This window comes from Crotalus tigris, unplaced genomic scaffold, assembly GCF_016545835.1.
Source record: "Crotalus tigris isolate CLP2741 ecotype Arizona unplaced genomic scaffold, ASM1654583v1 scf7180000024467.898045, whole genome shotgun sequence".
Classification (NCBI taxonomy): domain Eukaryota; kingdom Metazoa; phylum Chordata; class Lepidosauria; order Squamata; family Viperidae; genus Crotalus; species Crotalus tigris.
Genome location: NW_024100638.1, coordinates 586,177 through 604,355, shown reverse-complemented (window position 1 = coordinate 604,355; position 18,179 = coordinate 586,177). Strand labels below are relative to the sequence as shown.

Sequence of the window (18,179 nt, the reverse complement as noted above, 5' to 3'; positions counted from 1 at the left end):
ATTGACAAGCCATTTTCTTCTTAAACTACCTTGCGTAACTGTTGTGCAAATAAATGTGAGTTCTGGGCTTTGCCCATCCACAACTTACAGCAGCAACTGATTGTCGGAAACATACCTTTCTCATAGTCATCCTCAGCTACTGCTTTCTCCTGAAGCTTCTGAAGTTTTCTCATCAAGGATTTTATCTGTATCAATCAAAAGATCATGAGAAATATTCCTCTATGCTGCTTCAAAAAATTGTGTCCTAAGCATTGCATCTATTCTCACAACAATTCAAAGGTTTTTATTTCATCCTACTTGGCCCACCCATTTCTGAAGACATTTCTGTCACCTCACATTGCACAGTCATCATTCAGAATTCAAGAGCACCCAGAATAGACATAATGATATAATGACCAAATATATTTATATGAAGGTGTGAAAATCAGGCAAGTTTCCCATGATTCCCTAATTGAAAAAAAAATCAGACACAAGGCAGACTGCTTATTTTACACATCTTGAGATTTGGAGGCTTCAACCAGGAAATCTTAAGTCAAAAAGTAGTTAATTCCATTTAGGTAGGGTTCACCAGGAGCAGAGGCAGCATTCTGAAAGATTGGATAGGTGAGATCCAAAAAAATGGGGAAAAATATATAGCAAGGACATTGGGAGAAAACTAACATGAGATTGAAGGGTAGTAAATATTGCAAACTATTGACAAAAAGAGAGTAGAAAGGATCGAAATATTTGGAAGACAAGGAGGCATTTTAGAACTTTTGGGTGCTCCATCACTGGAGGTTTTAAAGAACAGATTGGACAGCCATTTGTCCAGAATGGTATATGGACTCCTACTTGAGTGGAGGAGGGAAGGAGGTTGGACTAGAAGACCTCCAAGATCCCTTCCAACAATGTAATTCTGTACTTCTGTAACTTTGTTTTCTTACTAATTATAACCATCCAACAATATATTCATAGGCACCTTCTCAAATTCTCATTAGAAGCACCACCCCCCCAAGTAAACATTACAACAGCTATTGCATTGCTTTATGTTGAATGTCTATACCTGCTTAAAATTCTATCACACAAAATGGGCATAAAGAGTACTCTAACCTTTACTAAACATCGATTGCCCAACAAACATTCCTGTAGTACTGGTTCATACTCCTTCATCAGAAAATCCCAACTGTGGTCACTAGCAATGCCACAACTCTCATAGCCTGAAGTCACCGACGAATCAGCAGATGTTGCCTCTAAAGAATCCATGGAAGAAGAGAATGCATTATTTGGGTGGAAAGGTGCGAGCCTCCCACAGTCCTGCAAAATGTCATCCTTGGCAGCTTCTGACAGACAGGTACCAACTTCATCGCACAGGGAGCTACATGAAGCCCACAGTTCCGTTTGTGAAATCCTTTGGACTTCTCCAGGTAGATGAAAATTAATATTTTCTGTTTTCTCTACTCCACCAAATTGCACAGTTTCTTTAGATTCCCTACTTCCTGATGCACCTGCAGTGGCTTCAGAGGCTGAGTTTAGTGAGAGCTGAATAAAACTAAAATGTGAGCGAAAGGAATCTTGAAGACTGGAAGAGCCATAGGAAGTTTCTTTGTTTTCAGGCTCCTGGGTGTTGATCCATCTCTCCTGATGCTGAGCACACAATCTTTCTTTCTTTTGTGAACTAGCAGCCTCAGGAGTCTTCTCCACTGCAACTACCGGTAGCAACTTGCCTGACCATGCAGATATCTGAGATGAGACATCTCCTTTATGGTTGATAATCGCAGGAGAATCTGACAAGATTGCTGCATGCGTCTGAGACATTCTGTTGTATTTGTGGCAGCAGGAGGTCTAAACAGCACACCAGAAATAGAATAATCCCAAGACAGGTTCACATGGTACCTTCAAAGAACAGGAGTTAAGTTCTTGATTGTGTGCTATCTATATTGCTCAGAAAGTTTGGTTCACTGATAGATGGAGGATGAAATTCTATTTTCATACACACTCTGCCAGAGAGAAATTCTCTGAGGATGAGCTCCAGCATAGGTCCAAAAGCTTGGAAGATAAAACCTCTCGGATTAGATTCTGCAAATTCTATTTCTTGTAGGACCCTGTTTCCTTTTCCACCTTCTCTTCAGAATCCACAGGTAATTAAAAATCTTGAATCTCTAAAATAAACAAAGTGGGAAAATGGTCACAAATGTATTTTTCCACATAAGAGGGCATTTTGAAACCTAATTTGAAAAAGTCACCCAATACTGCATAGATTTATTTCTTGTCATACTCTGTTAAAAAAAAGCAGAGCATCAGAACTGAGATGTTGCTGTGATAGTGACTTCAAAATTACTAATTAATAAAATGTAATATTTAATGTGATGGGAAGAGATTATTTAAAAACAGAGCTTGATGATAATAATTTAAACTATTTTTATTTTTAATAAAAATAAATAAAAGGTAATACTTGTTCAGGTATTACCCACTACTTTGGAGATTTGGCCCCCAGCATATCACATAATGACCACAGTAAATCATCAGCCTCCTTGTTCTAATGGATTGGGCCATGTTTTTTTTCCCAGAAGTTTTAATTGTTCAGATTTCTATTCAAAATTTATTTGTATCATTATCAAATGGAGCAGATGTACATTTGTCTAAATTGTCTAAATTCTTGCATGACAAGAATCAGCAGATGTTGCCTCTAAAGAATCCATGGAAGAAGAGAATGCATTATTTGTGTGGAAAGGTGAGAGCCTCCCACAATCCTGCAAAATATCATCCTTGGCATGCAAGAATTTAGACAATTTAGACAAAGAACCAATGAAACTAATTCTAAATTGTATGAATGGCAATTTTATCCTTAATGTGTGCTGCCTATAAGAGAAACTATTGTGCAAAATAAAGATTTAAAATAATGGGTTTAAATGGTGGAAGCACTGTAATATTCTGATATTTTTGGATAGTAAATCAAAGAATTATCGACACAATCTCTTTTGCTATATGTAAAGTGTGGTATTAGCATCAGTGAGATGTAAGATAAAAAGATTTTGGCTCATACACATAGACATTCCTTACTACTGAAATACATGTTGAAGCAAGGGTATTGCATTATAATAAGCTATGTTGCATTAATGTATTGTATTATAATTATCCACACATACACATACACTAACATACCTGATAGAAACCTTAGAAGTAGACTGTAACCCACAAAGTTTTGACCATTACAACAAATGGAGATGAATCAAGTTTCCTTCTTTGACTTCAACGTCAATTATCTACAGAGACCAAACAAATCTATTTCTACCCAAAGCTTCAATGTGCCTCTTTGCCAACATTTTAGGGCTTTTCCAAACCTTCTGAGTATAGGAACACAAATCTGCCTTATGGAATCCTAACATGTGTTGTAAGGGATCCACAAAGATGATTTAATCTGGTAAATACCTTTTTTAACAGCCTTAAGCTTTTATCCAGTTGGCTTCCAGGTAGTCCTAAATGCCTTCAATTTCAGACATACCACTTGCTAGGCATAAACATCCCAACCATCTCTGATTCCCCCATCATCTCAATTCATCCTTCTCAGTCTCCTCAGGTAGAGACTCACCAGGCCATTCCACCAAGTATGAGAACTTCTACAGTTCCTACCACTTCAACAATATTCCTTGTCATGTAACTCAGATGAAATGCCTCTAAGAAGCAAACAATGAACATCTGACAAACTTGAGTCATCTCTACTCTCTTGTTGTGGCTGTGACAGAAAGGGAAAAATATTGTCAGGCATCCAATTTTTTTTTTCAAGTATCTTTTTCTCAACATTGCACAAATCCTCAAATCAGTCTTTCCTGATTTCCTGGCGCTATAGAAACATCCCTTACCGAGAGACTTCATTAGGAGAATAGCTTGCCGGATACTATCTATTCTCAAATATAAACACCAGTCAATTGAACTAAAATCCCCATTAAGAGAGCTTCAGAATTACGTTATAGAATGAAGTCAGCAAATGAATGGATGAATTAGTGTATTCAATAAATTCAAATGCAGGCTTGCTATGAGTCAATACACAGATGCTATTCCAAAGACTGGTGTTACACAAGTTCAGTCTTGTCTTTTAAACTCACACACATCAAAAAGTAATTAAATGATTGCAGCAGTACTTTCCTTCATATCTGTAAAATATAAGCATTCATCCCTTTATTGTAGCTTCAAAAATTTCTTGTTCCTTTAATTTAGGTTCCCTTGAACCATGTCTTAATGGCTGCTATAATAGCAACATGCAGATTCAGAAAAATGATACTGGATATTTTGGAAGCAGGAGAAACACCAGCTGGTAAGTGGCTTCATGTTATTCACGCTACTGTAACTAGAGGAAAGCTCCTTCTGTAAGTTTCCTATTCCCAGAAGGTACCATCTGCTGTAATTAGCTTTAGTGTAAGCAAGCCAATTGAATGTTTAGGTTTTAATTGTAGACTCATTTTATTGTGCTGACCTCTAAATACTTAACAGAATTCAAGACTTTAGTGAGAAACAGCATCTACATCAGGAATTGGCATAAAACATTGAACAGCATTCATCCTCTAATCAATTCTTCCCAGTTTGTTCCCCTGTTTCCATGGAACTTAAGCACAACATTAAACATTGATATCTTTGGAAACAAGCACAGAGTTGTGAATGTTCTGTGTTGATTGATTCGCCCAAACCTATTGGTTTGTGCAACAGCAGGAATCCAGATCACATGAAGTGACAGATTTGGACTGATTAGTACTTAGATGGATAAACACTTGGGAAGACTATATAAGTTACATTGAGTACCATGGAGGAAAGGTGAACTATGAATTAAATGTTTATGTTTGAAGTAACTCTTATCTAAAGCCCAATTAAAACGAATGGGCCATTTTCATTCTTAAGTAGTCTACATTTTTAATGCTAGAATCCTCATGTTCTTCCAAATTTCTTTCCCTCTTCTAAACAAAAAGACATACAGGATTTATTACAACTGAAACACTATTAAAACTAAACATTTAGTTACCATGTACTTCTATTGTACACACACACACACACAAACAAACACACATACTTATATAACAATTCCAGCCAGTCTATCAGAATACTGGCCTACCCACCAACATTAGTTCAACAAATTGTTCTTAATAAAACCAATAGAAGTAAGGTAGAATGGAGATAAAGGATTCATAATAATTTTAAAAAAGGAGTCGCATCAGAGACACAGGCAATGGATATAGGGCTCTGCAAGACCAATTTATCATAAGAAAAAAACAAGTTCATTTACATCTGTGAACAACTGGAAATTTGAAACACATTTCCAAATTATACCAGCTTCACACATTGCAACATACATTAAGTGTAGTAAAACGTGTTCTAGTTCTCAGAATAAGACACAAGATTTTGCAACCCTAGTGTGGCCCACTTACCAGAGTACCAGATATAATATCTCTTCCTCATTGTCCTAATAATTTATAGGGTATAAGAAATAGGTTGGTGTTTGCTCATGAATAACATGCACAGGTGTCGGGTGCAGTTGTGGATGTTTATGCCAAGAGACTTCCACACTCAAAGCTGAAGCCTAGTTAAAATTTACTGTGCACGTTACTTGGATGATCAAGACCATGGGAACAAGTTCTGACAACAATTCAGCTTTCTGTAGACCAGTGATGGCGAACCTTTTAGAGACTGAGTGCCCAAACTGCAACCCAAAACCCACTTATGTATCGTCGAGTGCTGGGTGGGTGTGGCCCATTGGCTGGGTGTTGCCAATTGGCTGGGTGTTGCCAATTGGCTGAGTGTGGCTGCGGTAGTAACGGCAGACTGGGTGGGACTAAAAAGTTCAATCAAGCAATTCCAATTTTGCAAGATCTTTTTTTTCCTGCGAGTTGAAATTGACTGATTGAACTTTTTTTTTTTTTTTTGCACATGGCGGCAGAGGCCTAAAGCGAAAAGGTTTTATAAAACCCAGCTGAAGGCCTAGGACTGGGGCAACGGCACGTGTGCCCACAGAGAAGGCTCTGAGTGCCACTTCTGGTATCCGTGCCATAGGTTCGCCACCACTGCTGTAGACTTTGCATCGAAGGATAGATGTGTCTCGCCCAAGCAAAGTAGGAGTGAGTTCTGCAATGATCCTAATTTTCATACACAAGTGCACCCAATTATGTCTCCCGCATAAATTTGATGAAAACCTCCCCAGAAGTGTCACAACCTACAGTTTGACTGTACATCATGCCAGTGATGAATGTGGGATATGTTAAAGCTACTTGATATGCCAAAACAACTGATTATTTTTTTGAGGAGTCTTTATAATGATAAAAAATTTACTACCGGTATAAGAATTAAATTTGCAGAAAAGACTTGTTCAGAACTGAGAAAGAAATAAAATTCCTCATAACTGCTTAATGTGCAGTATATAGCGAGTATGTTTTAGGTATGGCAAGGAATGGGAAAAGAATATAGTTGAGAATTAAAATTGGAGACTGAAATTAGGAATGATTTGAGTTATGCAGATGGTGCTATTTTGTTAGCCAAGAGTAAAGAAGTAAAGATTAAAAAAATAAAAATGGTAAGTGAAAATTCTGAGTTCATGTTAACCACTAAGAAAACAATGGTAGTATCAAATTTCTTGCTTTTTGAATTTATAGCAGTAAGTGAAGAAGCAAAAATTGTAGATACTTTTCTTTGATTCAAGAATAAAGACAAAATGTGCCATAGAAACAGAAAGGAAATTCCTCTAGAAAAATTGTTGTGACAAATTTAGGCAAGATTGTGAAGGTAAAATACATTTCAACTGTAAGAAAAATCAGAATGGTTAATGAAATGGTCTTTCCACTCTCAAAGGATTTTTGTGAAATCTGGACCATAAGAAATACTGAGAGAAAATCAGATGCCTCTGAATTAAACCCTGCCTTTGATGCCTTTGATTATTAAGCTAAGACTATGATTGATTGTGAGAATATCAATAAATCTACCTTGGAGGTGGACCAAATAAAGGCTGACTGATCCCTTGTGGCAATGATCAGCAAGTAGTAACATCCTTTGGGCATATAGTTGAAATAAGTGATGGATTAGAAAAATAATTATACTTGGCAAATGTAAGACAGTGAATAAGCTTGAGGGACAGGATCAAAAAGATTACTGGAATGGCATGATAAATTAAGATAGAAAGCATTTATCAAAATTTTGCCAGAGTCAACCCAGCTTAATGGTACCAAATATAGTAAGCTGCAGATGTTCATATCAATAACTCTTTCTATGGGTTATTAAAATATGGTTGGAACACTGATGCTTTAAGATTGCTTGGAGCACATCAAAAACTGCACTGGGAATCCCCAATTCCCTATACAGAAACCCCAGATAATTTCCCTGACAAATTAGATGTTTTTAAATTCTGGTTAATGAAAGAACAACCTTGAATGGCTTTGGGCTTTGATTTTACTGGCAGATAGTGATACTGCTTTGACTCCCAAGTCTACCTTAATATAAAATAATGTAAGAGTTGATCTTCCTATTTTATACATAGCTCCTATTTTTCACAAAAGCCATTGGAGTCTCTTATGTCAGAGGGTTTTGATATTCAAATTCAAAACCTCTCAAGTATCTCTACACCTGAACAAATTGTATTGACAGAGCTTAAAATGGGCTAATAAAGAAAATTCTGCCGGCAGAACATGATTGCTTGTATGGCTCTCCATTATGATGGGTCATTTAAGAATCTACACTTATCTCGCTCTTTCTGTTAAGCGACAAATCTTTCTTAATACTCTACACCTATACACATACCAGTATATACAAATGCACACACAACACACATACAAATATACTGTGGTCAAAATTCCTAATCAAGAACTTTAGTAGAAGGCTTACCAGTCAGATAATGGGCAGCATGTTAACATACTGACAATAATCAACTTAAGAAACAGGCTTCAGTTCAACCATCTAAATTTTTAATTTCACCAGGGAATATATTGCAAATTAAGTATCTGACATACAGTCCATTTAGAACCACAGTTCAGTTTACCAAAATAGAAAGTAATTTTCTCTTAGCAACTCAGTAGTGATTGTACATGATGAGAAGAAGACAAGCACAGCAACCACCATTCACCAAGGACAATATGTCAAACATTCCTACATTGGGCAGTTCAGTTTAATTAAAATCCAAATCCTAAATAGTATCCAAAACTTTGGTTCTTCCAGGGTGTTAATCATGACCTTCTCCTCCATTTTATCATAAGAAAATAATTTTTGAATGTTTTTCAGGACAGAAAACTATTCTAGAATGTCATGTTATAAAATTATATGGTTATCTATTGGTTGTGTTATACCTTCCTGAGAAGTAACTTGGCTTAAAATTAAATCCAAATTTAAATTAATAAAAAGCCAACATTCCATTTAATTCATGGTCCTGAGCTGAACCCTGCTGGTCTACATGAAAGAAATAAGCAATTACAAAATGAAATGTTCTTGAGAATAAGCATTATTAATATGATAGATTATTTTAATTTACTGTGTAAGAATCAGGATTATGAACAACTTGGGCAGTACTTCAACTGTTCTTGAAAAACTAGCTTCTGCCCAATAGTTACCAACCACCTACCTACTTCCAAAGAATTACCTCATAAAAGTGACGTGGGTGACACCCTCATGCAATTTTTGTAAATCTGAGAAAATTTCAAAAATAGCTTGCCAAGCAGTTTATCTCTTTCTTGAGAGAGAAAAGATCCTAAAACTCCCCTTGAACTAATTTCTCCAAAAATAACTCTTTTTCTAGGTTTTCTGTTGTGGATGTTCATTATTCATTTTCTCTTCTCCATTACAAAGATAAATTCCCTTCTCTTTATACCTTCAGAAGATATTCAACATATAAATTACTGTTCTAACACAACAGCACCTCTGAAAAGGGAAACATCCTTCTTCTGTGGTCCTATGCAAATAGATCCACTTACTGGATAGGAGTTGACCCTTCCTCATGAATGTGCCTCTGCTACCAAACTTTGTTAACTTTGCCTTGGAATCATCAAAGGTTCGGAAAAGAGTTGAGAACTTCCCCTCACCCCATCCAACAATTTCACAATTTTAATCATCTCTGTCCAAGAGGAACCAACAATTGCATACAGTGCCAGCTTGTTAACTGGTATTTAAAGAATAAAGTTTTCATCTTACCTATTTAATTTGAAATAGAAAACTCAAATAACATTGAGACAACTGTTTTTCTCAAGGCAGGATTGCTAAACCTTGGATTTTATCTATGGAGCATTAAATGAATTTTCTGTCCAAGTCCTGACTTTGCCTAGAATGATAAGCCCTGGTCTTGCTTATACTGGTGCCTTATATCGGAGATACCTGTCACAATGGAACGCAACAAATCCACATCTTCATCATACCTCATTTTGACAATTGTAATCTTCTCTCTGGTCTTTTGTCAGCCTTCAAGCTTTGATTTTATATCAAAATATTTCTGCACAGTAAAATTTAATTTTTATATGTTTCATGACTATCGTAAGAGCAAACTGCTTCCATACTGCTTTTATCTTTTGCTCAGAATCCAAAATGGAATTTAATTTGTGAGTTGTTTCCTTATCAACTTTCATGAGTTTCTTCATCATTTTTCAAAGCAACTTCAAATATCTTCAAAAATTTTTTGCTTATAATTAGTGCAAGTGCATATAATATTTGTATATTAGTGTATCAGCTACTTAAGACAATCAGTTACAAAACATTATTTTTGCTGGATGTTACTTCTAAAATTTCTCCAAGAGACCATATCTCTTATATCCATATCCCAAACCATATCTCTTATATCCATGTCCATAAAATTTGATCAACCTCAACATTTTAATATAGCTAAATGTTCAATATTTTCCCCATTGTTACCTTCACCTCCATTTCCATCCTTTTCACTTTCATCTCTCTAATGTCCTTGTCTAGACTACAAGTATACCATACTTGGTATCACAGAAGCAGAATTGATACATTGCATGAATCTGTAATTCCTACTTTTAATATGCACATAAGAATACTTCTCAATCAACCCACAAAATGTAAAAGGACAGCAAATTTTTGGCCACACTTAATAAGCTTTATTACCATCTCAGGCCTGTATCAAAATTGAAAACATTGCTTCAAATTATAATAAAAATATAAGAGATTTTACATAAAATCAGTACAAAATACAACAATATGGAATAGTAGCAAGCCTTTATATCTTCACATTGCTTCTACTCTTCCCTGCAATATCACGATGACAGGTTGGCTACCAAACAAAAATTTGTGACTCTCCACATTATTTCAGTCTTTATGTGCAAGGAAACAGCTTACATATAAATCATCTAGGGCAGGGTGTCAAGCCCAGTTGCATCGTGGTCCATACTGTGATGTATCGGGATGTTTTTTGCCTTTGTGGGGTCAGAGTGGGCATGGCCTGCGCGGGCCGAATCCAGGCCGCGGGCCGCATGTTTGACATGCCTGATCTAGAACATCTGATATTTTTATTTTAAGACCTCAATAATGGCAGTACCAATTTTCCTGTAAAAGGACAGTTCAGAAAGAAATAGGTCAATGCTTCAATCATACCTGGTCCATATAAGTTAGTTCTTCCTTGAGTGGAGTAGAGGGAGAACCACCAAAGGAAGGATATTAAAACATGACAGGGTAAATACTTCCAAAACACAGGGAGGAATAAGCTAAAATATCACACTATCTACAGATTATGTATTCAAATTCTGAGTATGGCATTTGAGGTAGTCTATCTCAATATTCCTGCATCATGATATTCAATAAGCCTCTGCTACAGCATCTCCCATGTTTGTTAGCCACTCCTATAAGCCTTGAGAGAGAAAGCTCACTCTGCAGCAAGTTTTGCTCTATTTTGTTTCCAGGATGCTTCCAAGGGATGTGCCAAAGTCAGAAAATTCAATTGTAGCCAAAAGTAACTATCCTTGTTCTAGCCTTAGATTCAACCTTTATTAAATCTGCCTAAAAATCCAATGTCGTGGGAGGTTGTAGCTTACTCTTATTTCTTTCTCTCTTTCAGACTTAGAGAAAGAATCAAACAGAAATCTATGAACATCACAATGACCTTTTTGTCTCAGAGGATACATCTGCATGACAACAAGGAATATGGAGACAATCAGGAGACTTTGTCATTATATTCTCTGCATAGCCCAACAACTTTTAGATCTGACGTTTTAGTTGCAAGCCAGCATGTCATTTATTTGTTTGTTTGCTTATGTTTAAAAAATTTTCGTTAGTGGCAAGTTATAGAAAGTAGCAAGTTATAGAAAGATCACAGAAAGGCATAAATTATTAAATGAGAATATGGGTTCCCTGAGGTTACACTGTAGATTTAGACATCTGGACAAGAAAGACATAGACAAGATAAGTTCATTATTTGTAAGAGGAGTAAATAAGTAACATTAACCTCATTGCCCTTTCAATATTTATTCAGCTCAAAATATATTGCCCATCAAGGGTACTGAATTTATCATTGCCAACTACAGTTCCTAAATCTTTTACCTCTTGTTCTTCTCCCACCCCTTTCATTTGAGTCTGATGACAAAGCCACCGCTAATTATTTGTTTTTCTTTACACACAGAAGATAGCAGCAGTTGTTTGTGGTTGCTTGTTTGCAATCATCTCTTTTGAGCCTGTTTGTATGCAGTTACTCGAAAGCTTTTACTATACCTTCAAACATTTTGTATCGTTTTCCATGTCTTGCCTACTTTTACAATGGGAAGATGGTAACAAGTTTGTTTGGCATCACCTTTTAACAACATCTACCATTGAAAGCCAGTCCAGCAGATTAATTAGTGGGCTTGAATCTAAATTCTGCTCCACAAGGCCTTTTCCCATGAAAATCTCTCAGCTACGCAGGTAAGAGGGAAGTGATACCACTGTATTCATTATTCACATCAATTATTCAAGTCTCTACTCTGCCTTCTGCACAGAAGTCTGGAAATTATGCAATAAAGGGAAACTAACATTCATACAAAATGTTCTTTTTTTCTCTAAGCCATGTGTAGAAGATTTGTGAATTCTTTCTACTTACCTTTACGATGTCCCAAGGTATTAGCTTCAGTTGTTTATTTGTAAATAGCAGATATTAATGATCTGTTTTCACAGTTTATACAGAGATTAACAAAAGCTGTTCTTCCTTTAAGGCAAGCCTGCACATTGTGTCTATCAAGAGCCAGTTCACAGATAACCCAGTCGTGCTTTATCTAACAAATAGCTACCCCCACTCAGTTACTCTCTCCAATCCCCATCAATGCAGTGCTATATAAGTAGCAAAAAAAAAAAAAATCAATATTGGTCAAATTTCTCACGCAACTCTACATAAGGCTAATACAGAGAAAGATCTGGCAAATCACAAGTCACAAAGGTTCATTTCAGAACGCAGCAGTGCTACCAAGTAAGAAACTGAGAAGCCGGACTTCCCAAACAGTGGTCCATCTAGGTTGAGAAGATAAACTCTGAAATCAGCACAGATACGTTTACATCCTTCATCTGGAGAGAATATTCACATTTTGCCTGGGTTGTTTTCTCAAATGGCCTTCCAGAAGCTAGACTAAAACCCTTTTCTTTTTACAATTCATGTAATTTTTCACGTGCAGTTTTTAATAGGTTTTTTATCTGCTTTTGGATATCTTGCATGTTTTATTATAATTATAATATGCTGCTCTTTCTAGATTTCAGTTTTTTCTTTAATTTCTAAAACTATTTTAAAATGTTCCGATTTTTTGCTGTTAGCTGCTTAAGGTCCAGAGTAAATGTTTAATATACAAATGGAAAAAGAAGGTTTTTTTAAATAGAATAAAAACATAATAATCATAGATTCTTCTATTGGTAAGAAACATATTTTTTCAGCTTCATATAAAGTACTCATATGAAAAAAGGTATGCTTCTTAAAAAGGACACCAAATTAAAAAATGGTTCTGTTACTTCTTCTTTCCTACCATAATGAATTCCTGCTTGTAAGATGAAATATAGAAGAGACTGCAGAGAGAAAGTACAGGTCCCACATAAAATGATGTCTGGATCATCACCTCCAATCTGAGATTAAGGCAGATTTAATGTATAATAAAGGCCTCATCCAGAACACTCAGTTTCAGTCTTATACAAACTTATTTGAGAACAAATATTTACTGAGTATGACAGGATTAACTTCTAACGTAAAATGAAGTGGATCAGAATGTTAATCGCTCATTTGAATATGACTATTCAATCAGGCAATATTTTGTTATGAAACTATCCAAACAAACAGATTATTAATCAGATAAGATGATGGAGATTTCATAAAGTATCTGTCTAACTTACAGACTAACTGGCACATTTTCCACTGAAGATACAAAGGAGTCTATTGATAGAGACTTTTTAATTCCAGAGGAACAGTGTAGGCATTATCATCAAAATGAAAGCCTTTTGACTCTTGAGGGAACTATGAATGAAACTGAAAGAGCAGCACAAAAAAGAAGCTTAAAATAAGCTGCAAAGTCTCCACTCTTTGAAGAATTCTTCACTCCATAAGTATAGTTCGCATGACTACCCAAACAGGAAGATGTAAAAATTCAAATGTTTCAGGACGTTTTCAAAAGATATTGGCTACAATTTCTAATGCCTATGTCAAAGGGTTTTTTTAAGTAAATATATATATATATATATTGCAAAATAGCAAAACATATGGTCATTTCTGCTTCCTGCACCGAGATACACTAAATAAATGTTCAAGATCCATAAAACAGAAAATTTAATCTAAGGATTAAAGCTGAAGAATGCAGTATAAATCTAAGGTTGGAATGCCCTCTGTTGGATTGAGGCAATACTACTAGCAGAAACACAGAACAACCTGAAGTCCTCAGCCTAATTTTGTAGGGTGCTCAGCCTAATGATACTCCATGGAGGAAGCCCTTTGAGAAAAAATATAGGTAGGAAAGAGAAAAAAAAAATATCTTCCGTGCTAGCTTAAGGCAAGAAATGTATGTCTTCCATGAGCAATTGATTCATATATAATGTTTGGAATTTGTATCCATTATAATAGAGTTTTAGAATTTTTACAAAGATTTGCTGCTAACTGAAAATATAGTCAGCCAATAAAGCTTTATTTCAACAGTGAAACTGTTGTACCTTTTTTTTAGACAGAAGAAAAATCAACCTATTATCATGATTTTTGCTTTTCAACATTTAATAGTATAGATGGAGACAATCATCTACAAAAGATCAGGAAGAGTTCCTGGTTTATCCACAATGAGTGGATAAACCTGTTCTCCATTATTCCAGAGTGCAGAAACATAATGATGGTTTTAAGTTAAAGAAAGGCAAATTCCTATTTGAATGTTGGAAAAAAGAACTTTGTGGCAGTAAAAGCAGGTTGATTATTCAGGAAAGTTGTGGGCCTCTTTCACTGCACATATTCAAACAGAAGCGGGACACTCTGCTCCAAGTAGGGAACCAAATTCCCTGGCTTACCATGGACCCTTCCAAATATTATTCTACGGACTGCTTAGTCTGAGTCGAAAATTTTAAAAAAAGACAATACGTCTATCAGGAACAGAAATACAAGCCCTATTTTACAGCTACCCAGCAATCACTTTCAGAAAACTCTGTGTGAGATTGGTGAATCCTATTCTATTTTTTGTGATGAATATGCTGCTTTGTAGCAGGATCCAATCTGTGTCAATCACCGGGACCAGAGGTTTAGTCTTCCAAACTTTTGGACTCATGCTAACATATGAGAGAGAAGTTCCCTGAGGATGGGGCTCCAGCACGAGTCCAAAAGCTCAGCAGACTAAACCTCTAGTCCTGGTGACCAGCCCAGGTTGGATCCTGCAACATTATGCTGGGACACGGATATTTGCCTTCCTTCGTTATACTGCTTTGTAATTTTAATTTTTATCACTTCCATCTAGATCAGGGGTAGGCAACCTTGGCTCTTTTATGACTTGTGAACTTCAACTCCCAGAATTCCTGAGTCAACATGGCTGGTTCAGGAATTCTGGGAGTTGAAGTCCACGAGTCATAAAAGAACCAAGGTTGTCTACCCCTGATCTAGACCAGAGGTAGGCAACCTTGGCTCTTTTATGACTCGTGGACTTCAACTCCCAGAATTCCTGAGCCAGCATGGCTCAGCTTGGAAACCTCTCCCTTTCCCCTCAGTATGGCTGGCTCAGGAATTCTGGGAGTTGAAGTCCACGAGTCATAAAAGAGTCAAGGTTGCCTATCCCTGATCTAGACAATACAAAAAAATGATCTCATCAAGGCAATCAATTAACACATATTTAGTATCTAAAAGAAAGATAAGAACTTCTTACTTTAAAAAAGCAAAGGACAATATACATCAATTCTTGATTACCTCACCAAGGAATTTGACATGTTCAATAGAGTTGGCCTCTGCAAGATCAAAGTCCTAGTCAACTGCATTATGTAATTTCACACTCAGGTCAAATGCCTTTCCAAGTAAGGATGGATTCAAACTGTCTTATACCATTTAAACAGTACTTATGGACATATTTTTCTTTGAAGGCCAGATAAACACAATTGACATGACAGAAGAGATTATGCACCAGATCATATGGCAAAAGTACACAAGCTACATCTGAAATAGTATCTGTACATTTTTCTCAAGGCCGGCTGTCAGATTTAGCTTGACCTAAGATCAAAATTGATTAATAAGATCCATGACTCATCTCTTGCACTTTCTTTTTCCTTAAACGAAGTTTCATGACACTGTTGTGAAGACAACGGGAGTGGATAGGGGAAAGTATTTTAGTTCCCTCTAGTGTACTACTTCCCCCATTTCAATCACAGCTCTCTCCAAGTTGAAGACAGCTTTATAGAAGAAAAGATGCCAAAAATACTTTTCTACATATCTAAATTCTTGATTGCCCTCCGAATGGTAGTAAGGCAAAATTTTGCTATAGGTACAATTCTTATTACATCCTTAGCCAATTGTTTTTATTCTTGTTGTCAATTTAAGTAAAAAAAGAAAGAAAGAAATTGAAAGGTTCAGTTATCAGAATGAACAAATTCATCCAAGCCAGCCTCTCGTTGAGTCTTGATTTTTATGGGTTGGTTGCATTCGAATCAGAAAGGCATAAATTCATTATGTTCTGGGAAATTGTTCATATGATAGCAATACAACAGGAAAGTGGGGAGGAGGAAGAGGAGGAAGAGAAGGTTAAAACTGTTAAGCTTTCAACTATTTAGCTGGCAGAGAGAGAGAGAGGGAGAGGTGGGAATCGCTAAAATGGACTTTTTATTCCTGGATGAATTGGTGCAAGAATGCAATGATTATTTTGTTAGGATGTACAAAGCATTTCCTTTCCTAGGGTTGTCCCTTGATCTCTGCCAGGGTCCTATAAAATACTCTTTAAAATCTTTTAAACGCTGCAGTCCAACAGGTGGGACACTCCTTGGCTGCCTGAAGCCCCAGTAGCTGGGATAGACACGCAGAAAAGTGGCGAACCCGCCCTTGTTTATTTTATTTCTCCTGTGGTTCCCATCAGACAGGGTTATGGTGGCGTCCCTTTTCTAGCCACAGAGAGACGGGAGGTGGCAGCGGAGCGGAAAGTCGGGCGGAGGAGCCCCCGGAGGAGAACGGCGGGAAGTGACCGTGGAAAAAAGCAAAGTGCTCTAAGCTTTCCTCTAGCCTCCGTTACTATGGTACGAAGGCGGGCGTCTCGTTTTCAACTGTTCACACAGCCCCGGGACAAACAGAGGCGGCGCTGCGCCCACGGGAGGCGCTAGCAGAGGGCCCAGGAAGACCGCGGGGTCGCCGGGGCAAGAGGCGATTTCGTTTCCCACGCGCACCTGGCCTGGCTCGAGACAACGGTGCGATTTCCTGCCAACCTGCTTTCTCTTCACCACCCCAGGAAATCCCAGATTATCACCTACCGTTAAATCAGTCTCGTCCTGCCCGAGCTGGGGCGCGCTAGAACTTCTTTCCGGCTCCGCAGATGTTGTGCAGCTGGTGCGCTCCAGCCATCCTAGGTTCGGCCGCAGCCCCTTCCCCGCCCCTGGCCAACCAACTCGCATCCGCTGGAGCCGACGGGAAGGCCCAGGCGGCAGCCAAAGGCTGGGGTGGAGGCCGCGCCATCCAATCTGCCTCCGCCGAGGCTGGAGAGGAAGAGGCCTTTCTGGTCGCAGCCGCTCCCCAAGCTTGTCGCCTTTTCTTTCTCTCGCCCAGTCCCAGGGCTCTCTTAAGGTTTTAGCCACTGCGCGGTTAGTAAGTCTCCTCTTGCTGAAGGCGACTTGTCCTGTTGAGTTTCTGGCTACTCTGGGACTGGGGATTCATTCCGATCTTCAGCATCACAGATTAATATTTGGTACCTCATCCCATCTCAAGCAGGAATTCCTCCTAGATTTAATTTAAGGATCTGGGATCTTTCTTCAACCTGTTTTCCAAAGCTTGGACTAGACTCTGATCATGTAAGGAAAAGGGATATTTTTCTTTACGTGGCTAGAGTCTGTACCTCCTTCACCACCATTTTATTCAATTGAAACTACTATTCTGGGAAAAGTGAGGGGGTGTGTGTGTGTGTGTGTGTGTGTGTGTGTGTGTGTGTGTGTTGGTTACAATATACAACATACAACTAAAAGGTTCTTCATACCTACCCTAGATTCTGTCAGCATCTCCTCAAAGGAAGTACACATCCTAGTTTGGAAATCCCTGATCTAAATCTTGTTGGGAAAAGCAGTAATGACTGTGATTGTCTGAAGTTTGTAACAGGGTTTTTGAGGGTACTATAGATTCTATAAGAAGTGTTCAGCATTTGTTTTGTGATACAAAATATTCTAAAATGCTCCACAAACATTCTGTCAGTAGTTCTGAAAGACTGCCATTGCATGAATGTAGTTACATATGCCCTATTTCTGTTAAGTTTTCATTTCTGGGAACATTACAGGTGTAGAGTCTTGCATTTGGTAGTATTATAACCATATAGTGAATATAGGGAATTGTTGAGGCAGTTGCCAGGAGTCAAGACTAACTTGAGCGAACAAAAAAAAATATTCTGGATAAAAGGATTACAATTAAAAGCATATAATTCCCTGTATGTTGAAACCTTGGTTGGTTATTGATTTCCAGCTTGCAGTTTATACTAATCTAAAAGGGCAGCTTCTTGGTGTTCACACAATGCACAGCCATAAAGGAACTGACAAAATGTTGCTGACATGCACACTTGTGATTAGCATGGCAGGCAGAAACATCATCTCAAGCT

The 18,179-nt window shown here is 37.5% G+C and overlaps 1 protein-coding gene across 8 annotated transcripts in view; it reads right to left on the bottom strand.

Moving 5' to 3' along the window:
- The window catches only part of DISC1 (DISC1 scaffold protein), a 167,687-nt gene extending 150,254 nt beyond the window's left edge, over window positions 1-17,433 (bottom strand). For all 8 annotated transcript variants that reach the window (XR_005555444.1, XR_005555442.1, XR_005555445.1 and 5 more), the window contains exons 1-3: window positions 16,855-17,433; window positions 1,090-2,138; window positions 116-185 (exon numbers count right to left, since the gene is read on the bottom strand). Coding sequence is in view for 3 of the 8 variants with exons in the window: in XM_039332880.1 (XP_039188814.1) it covers window positions 116-185; window positions 1,090-1,794 (775 nt within the window). In the remaining 5 variants the exon portion in view is untranslated. The remainder of the gene's footprint in view (window positions 1-115; window positions 186-1,089; window positions 2,139-16,854) is intronic.
- Window positions 17,434-18,179: the final 746 nt, after the last annotated feature.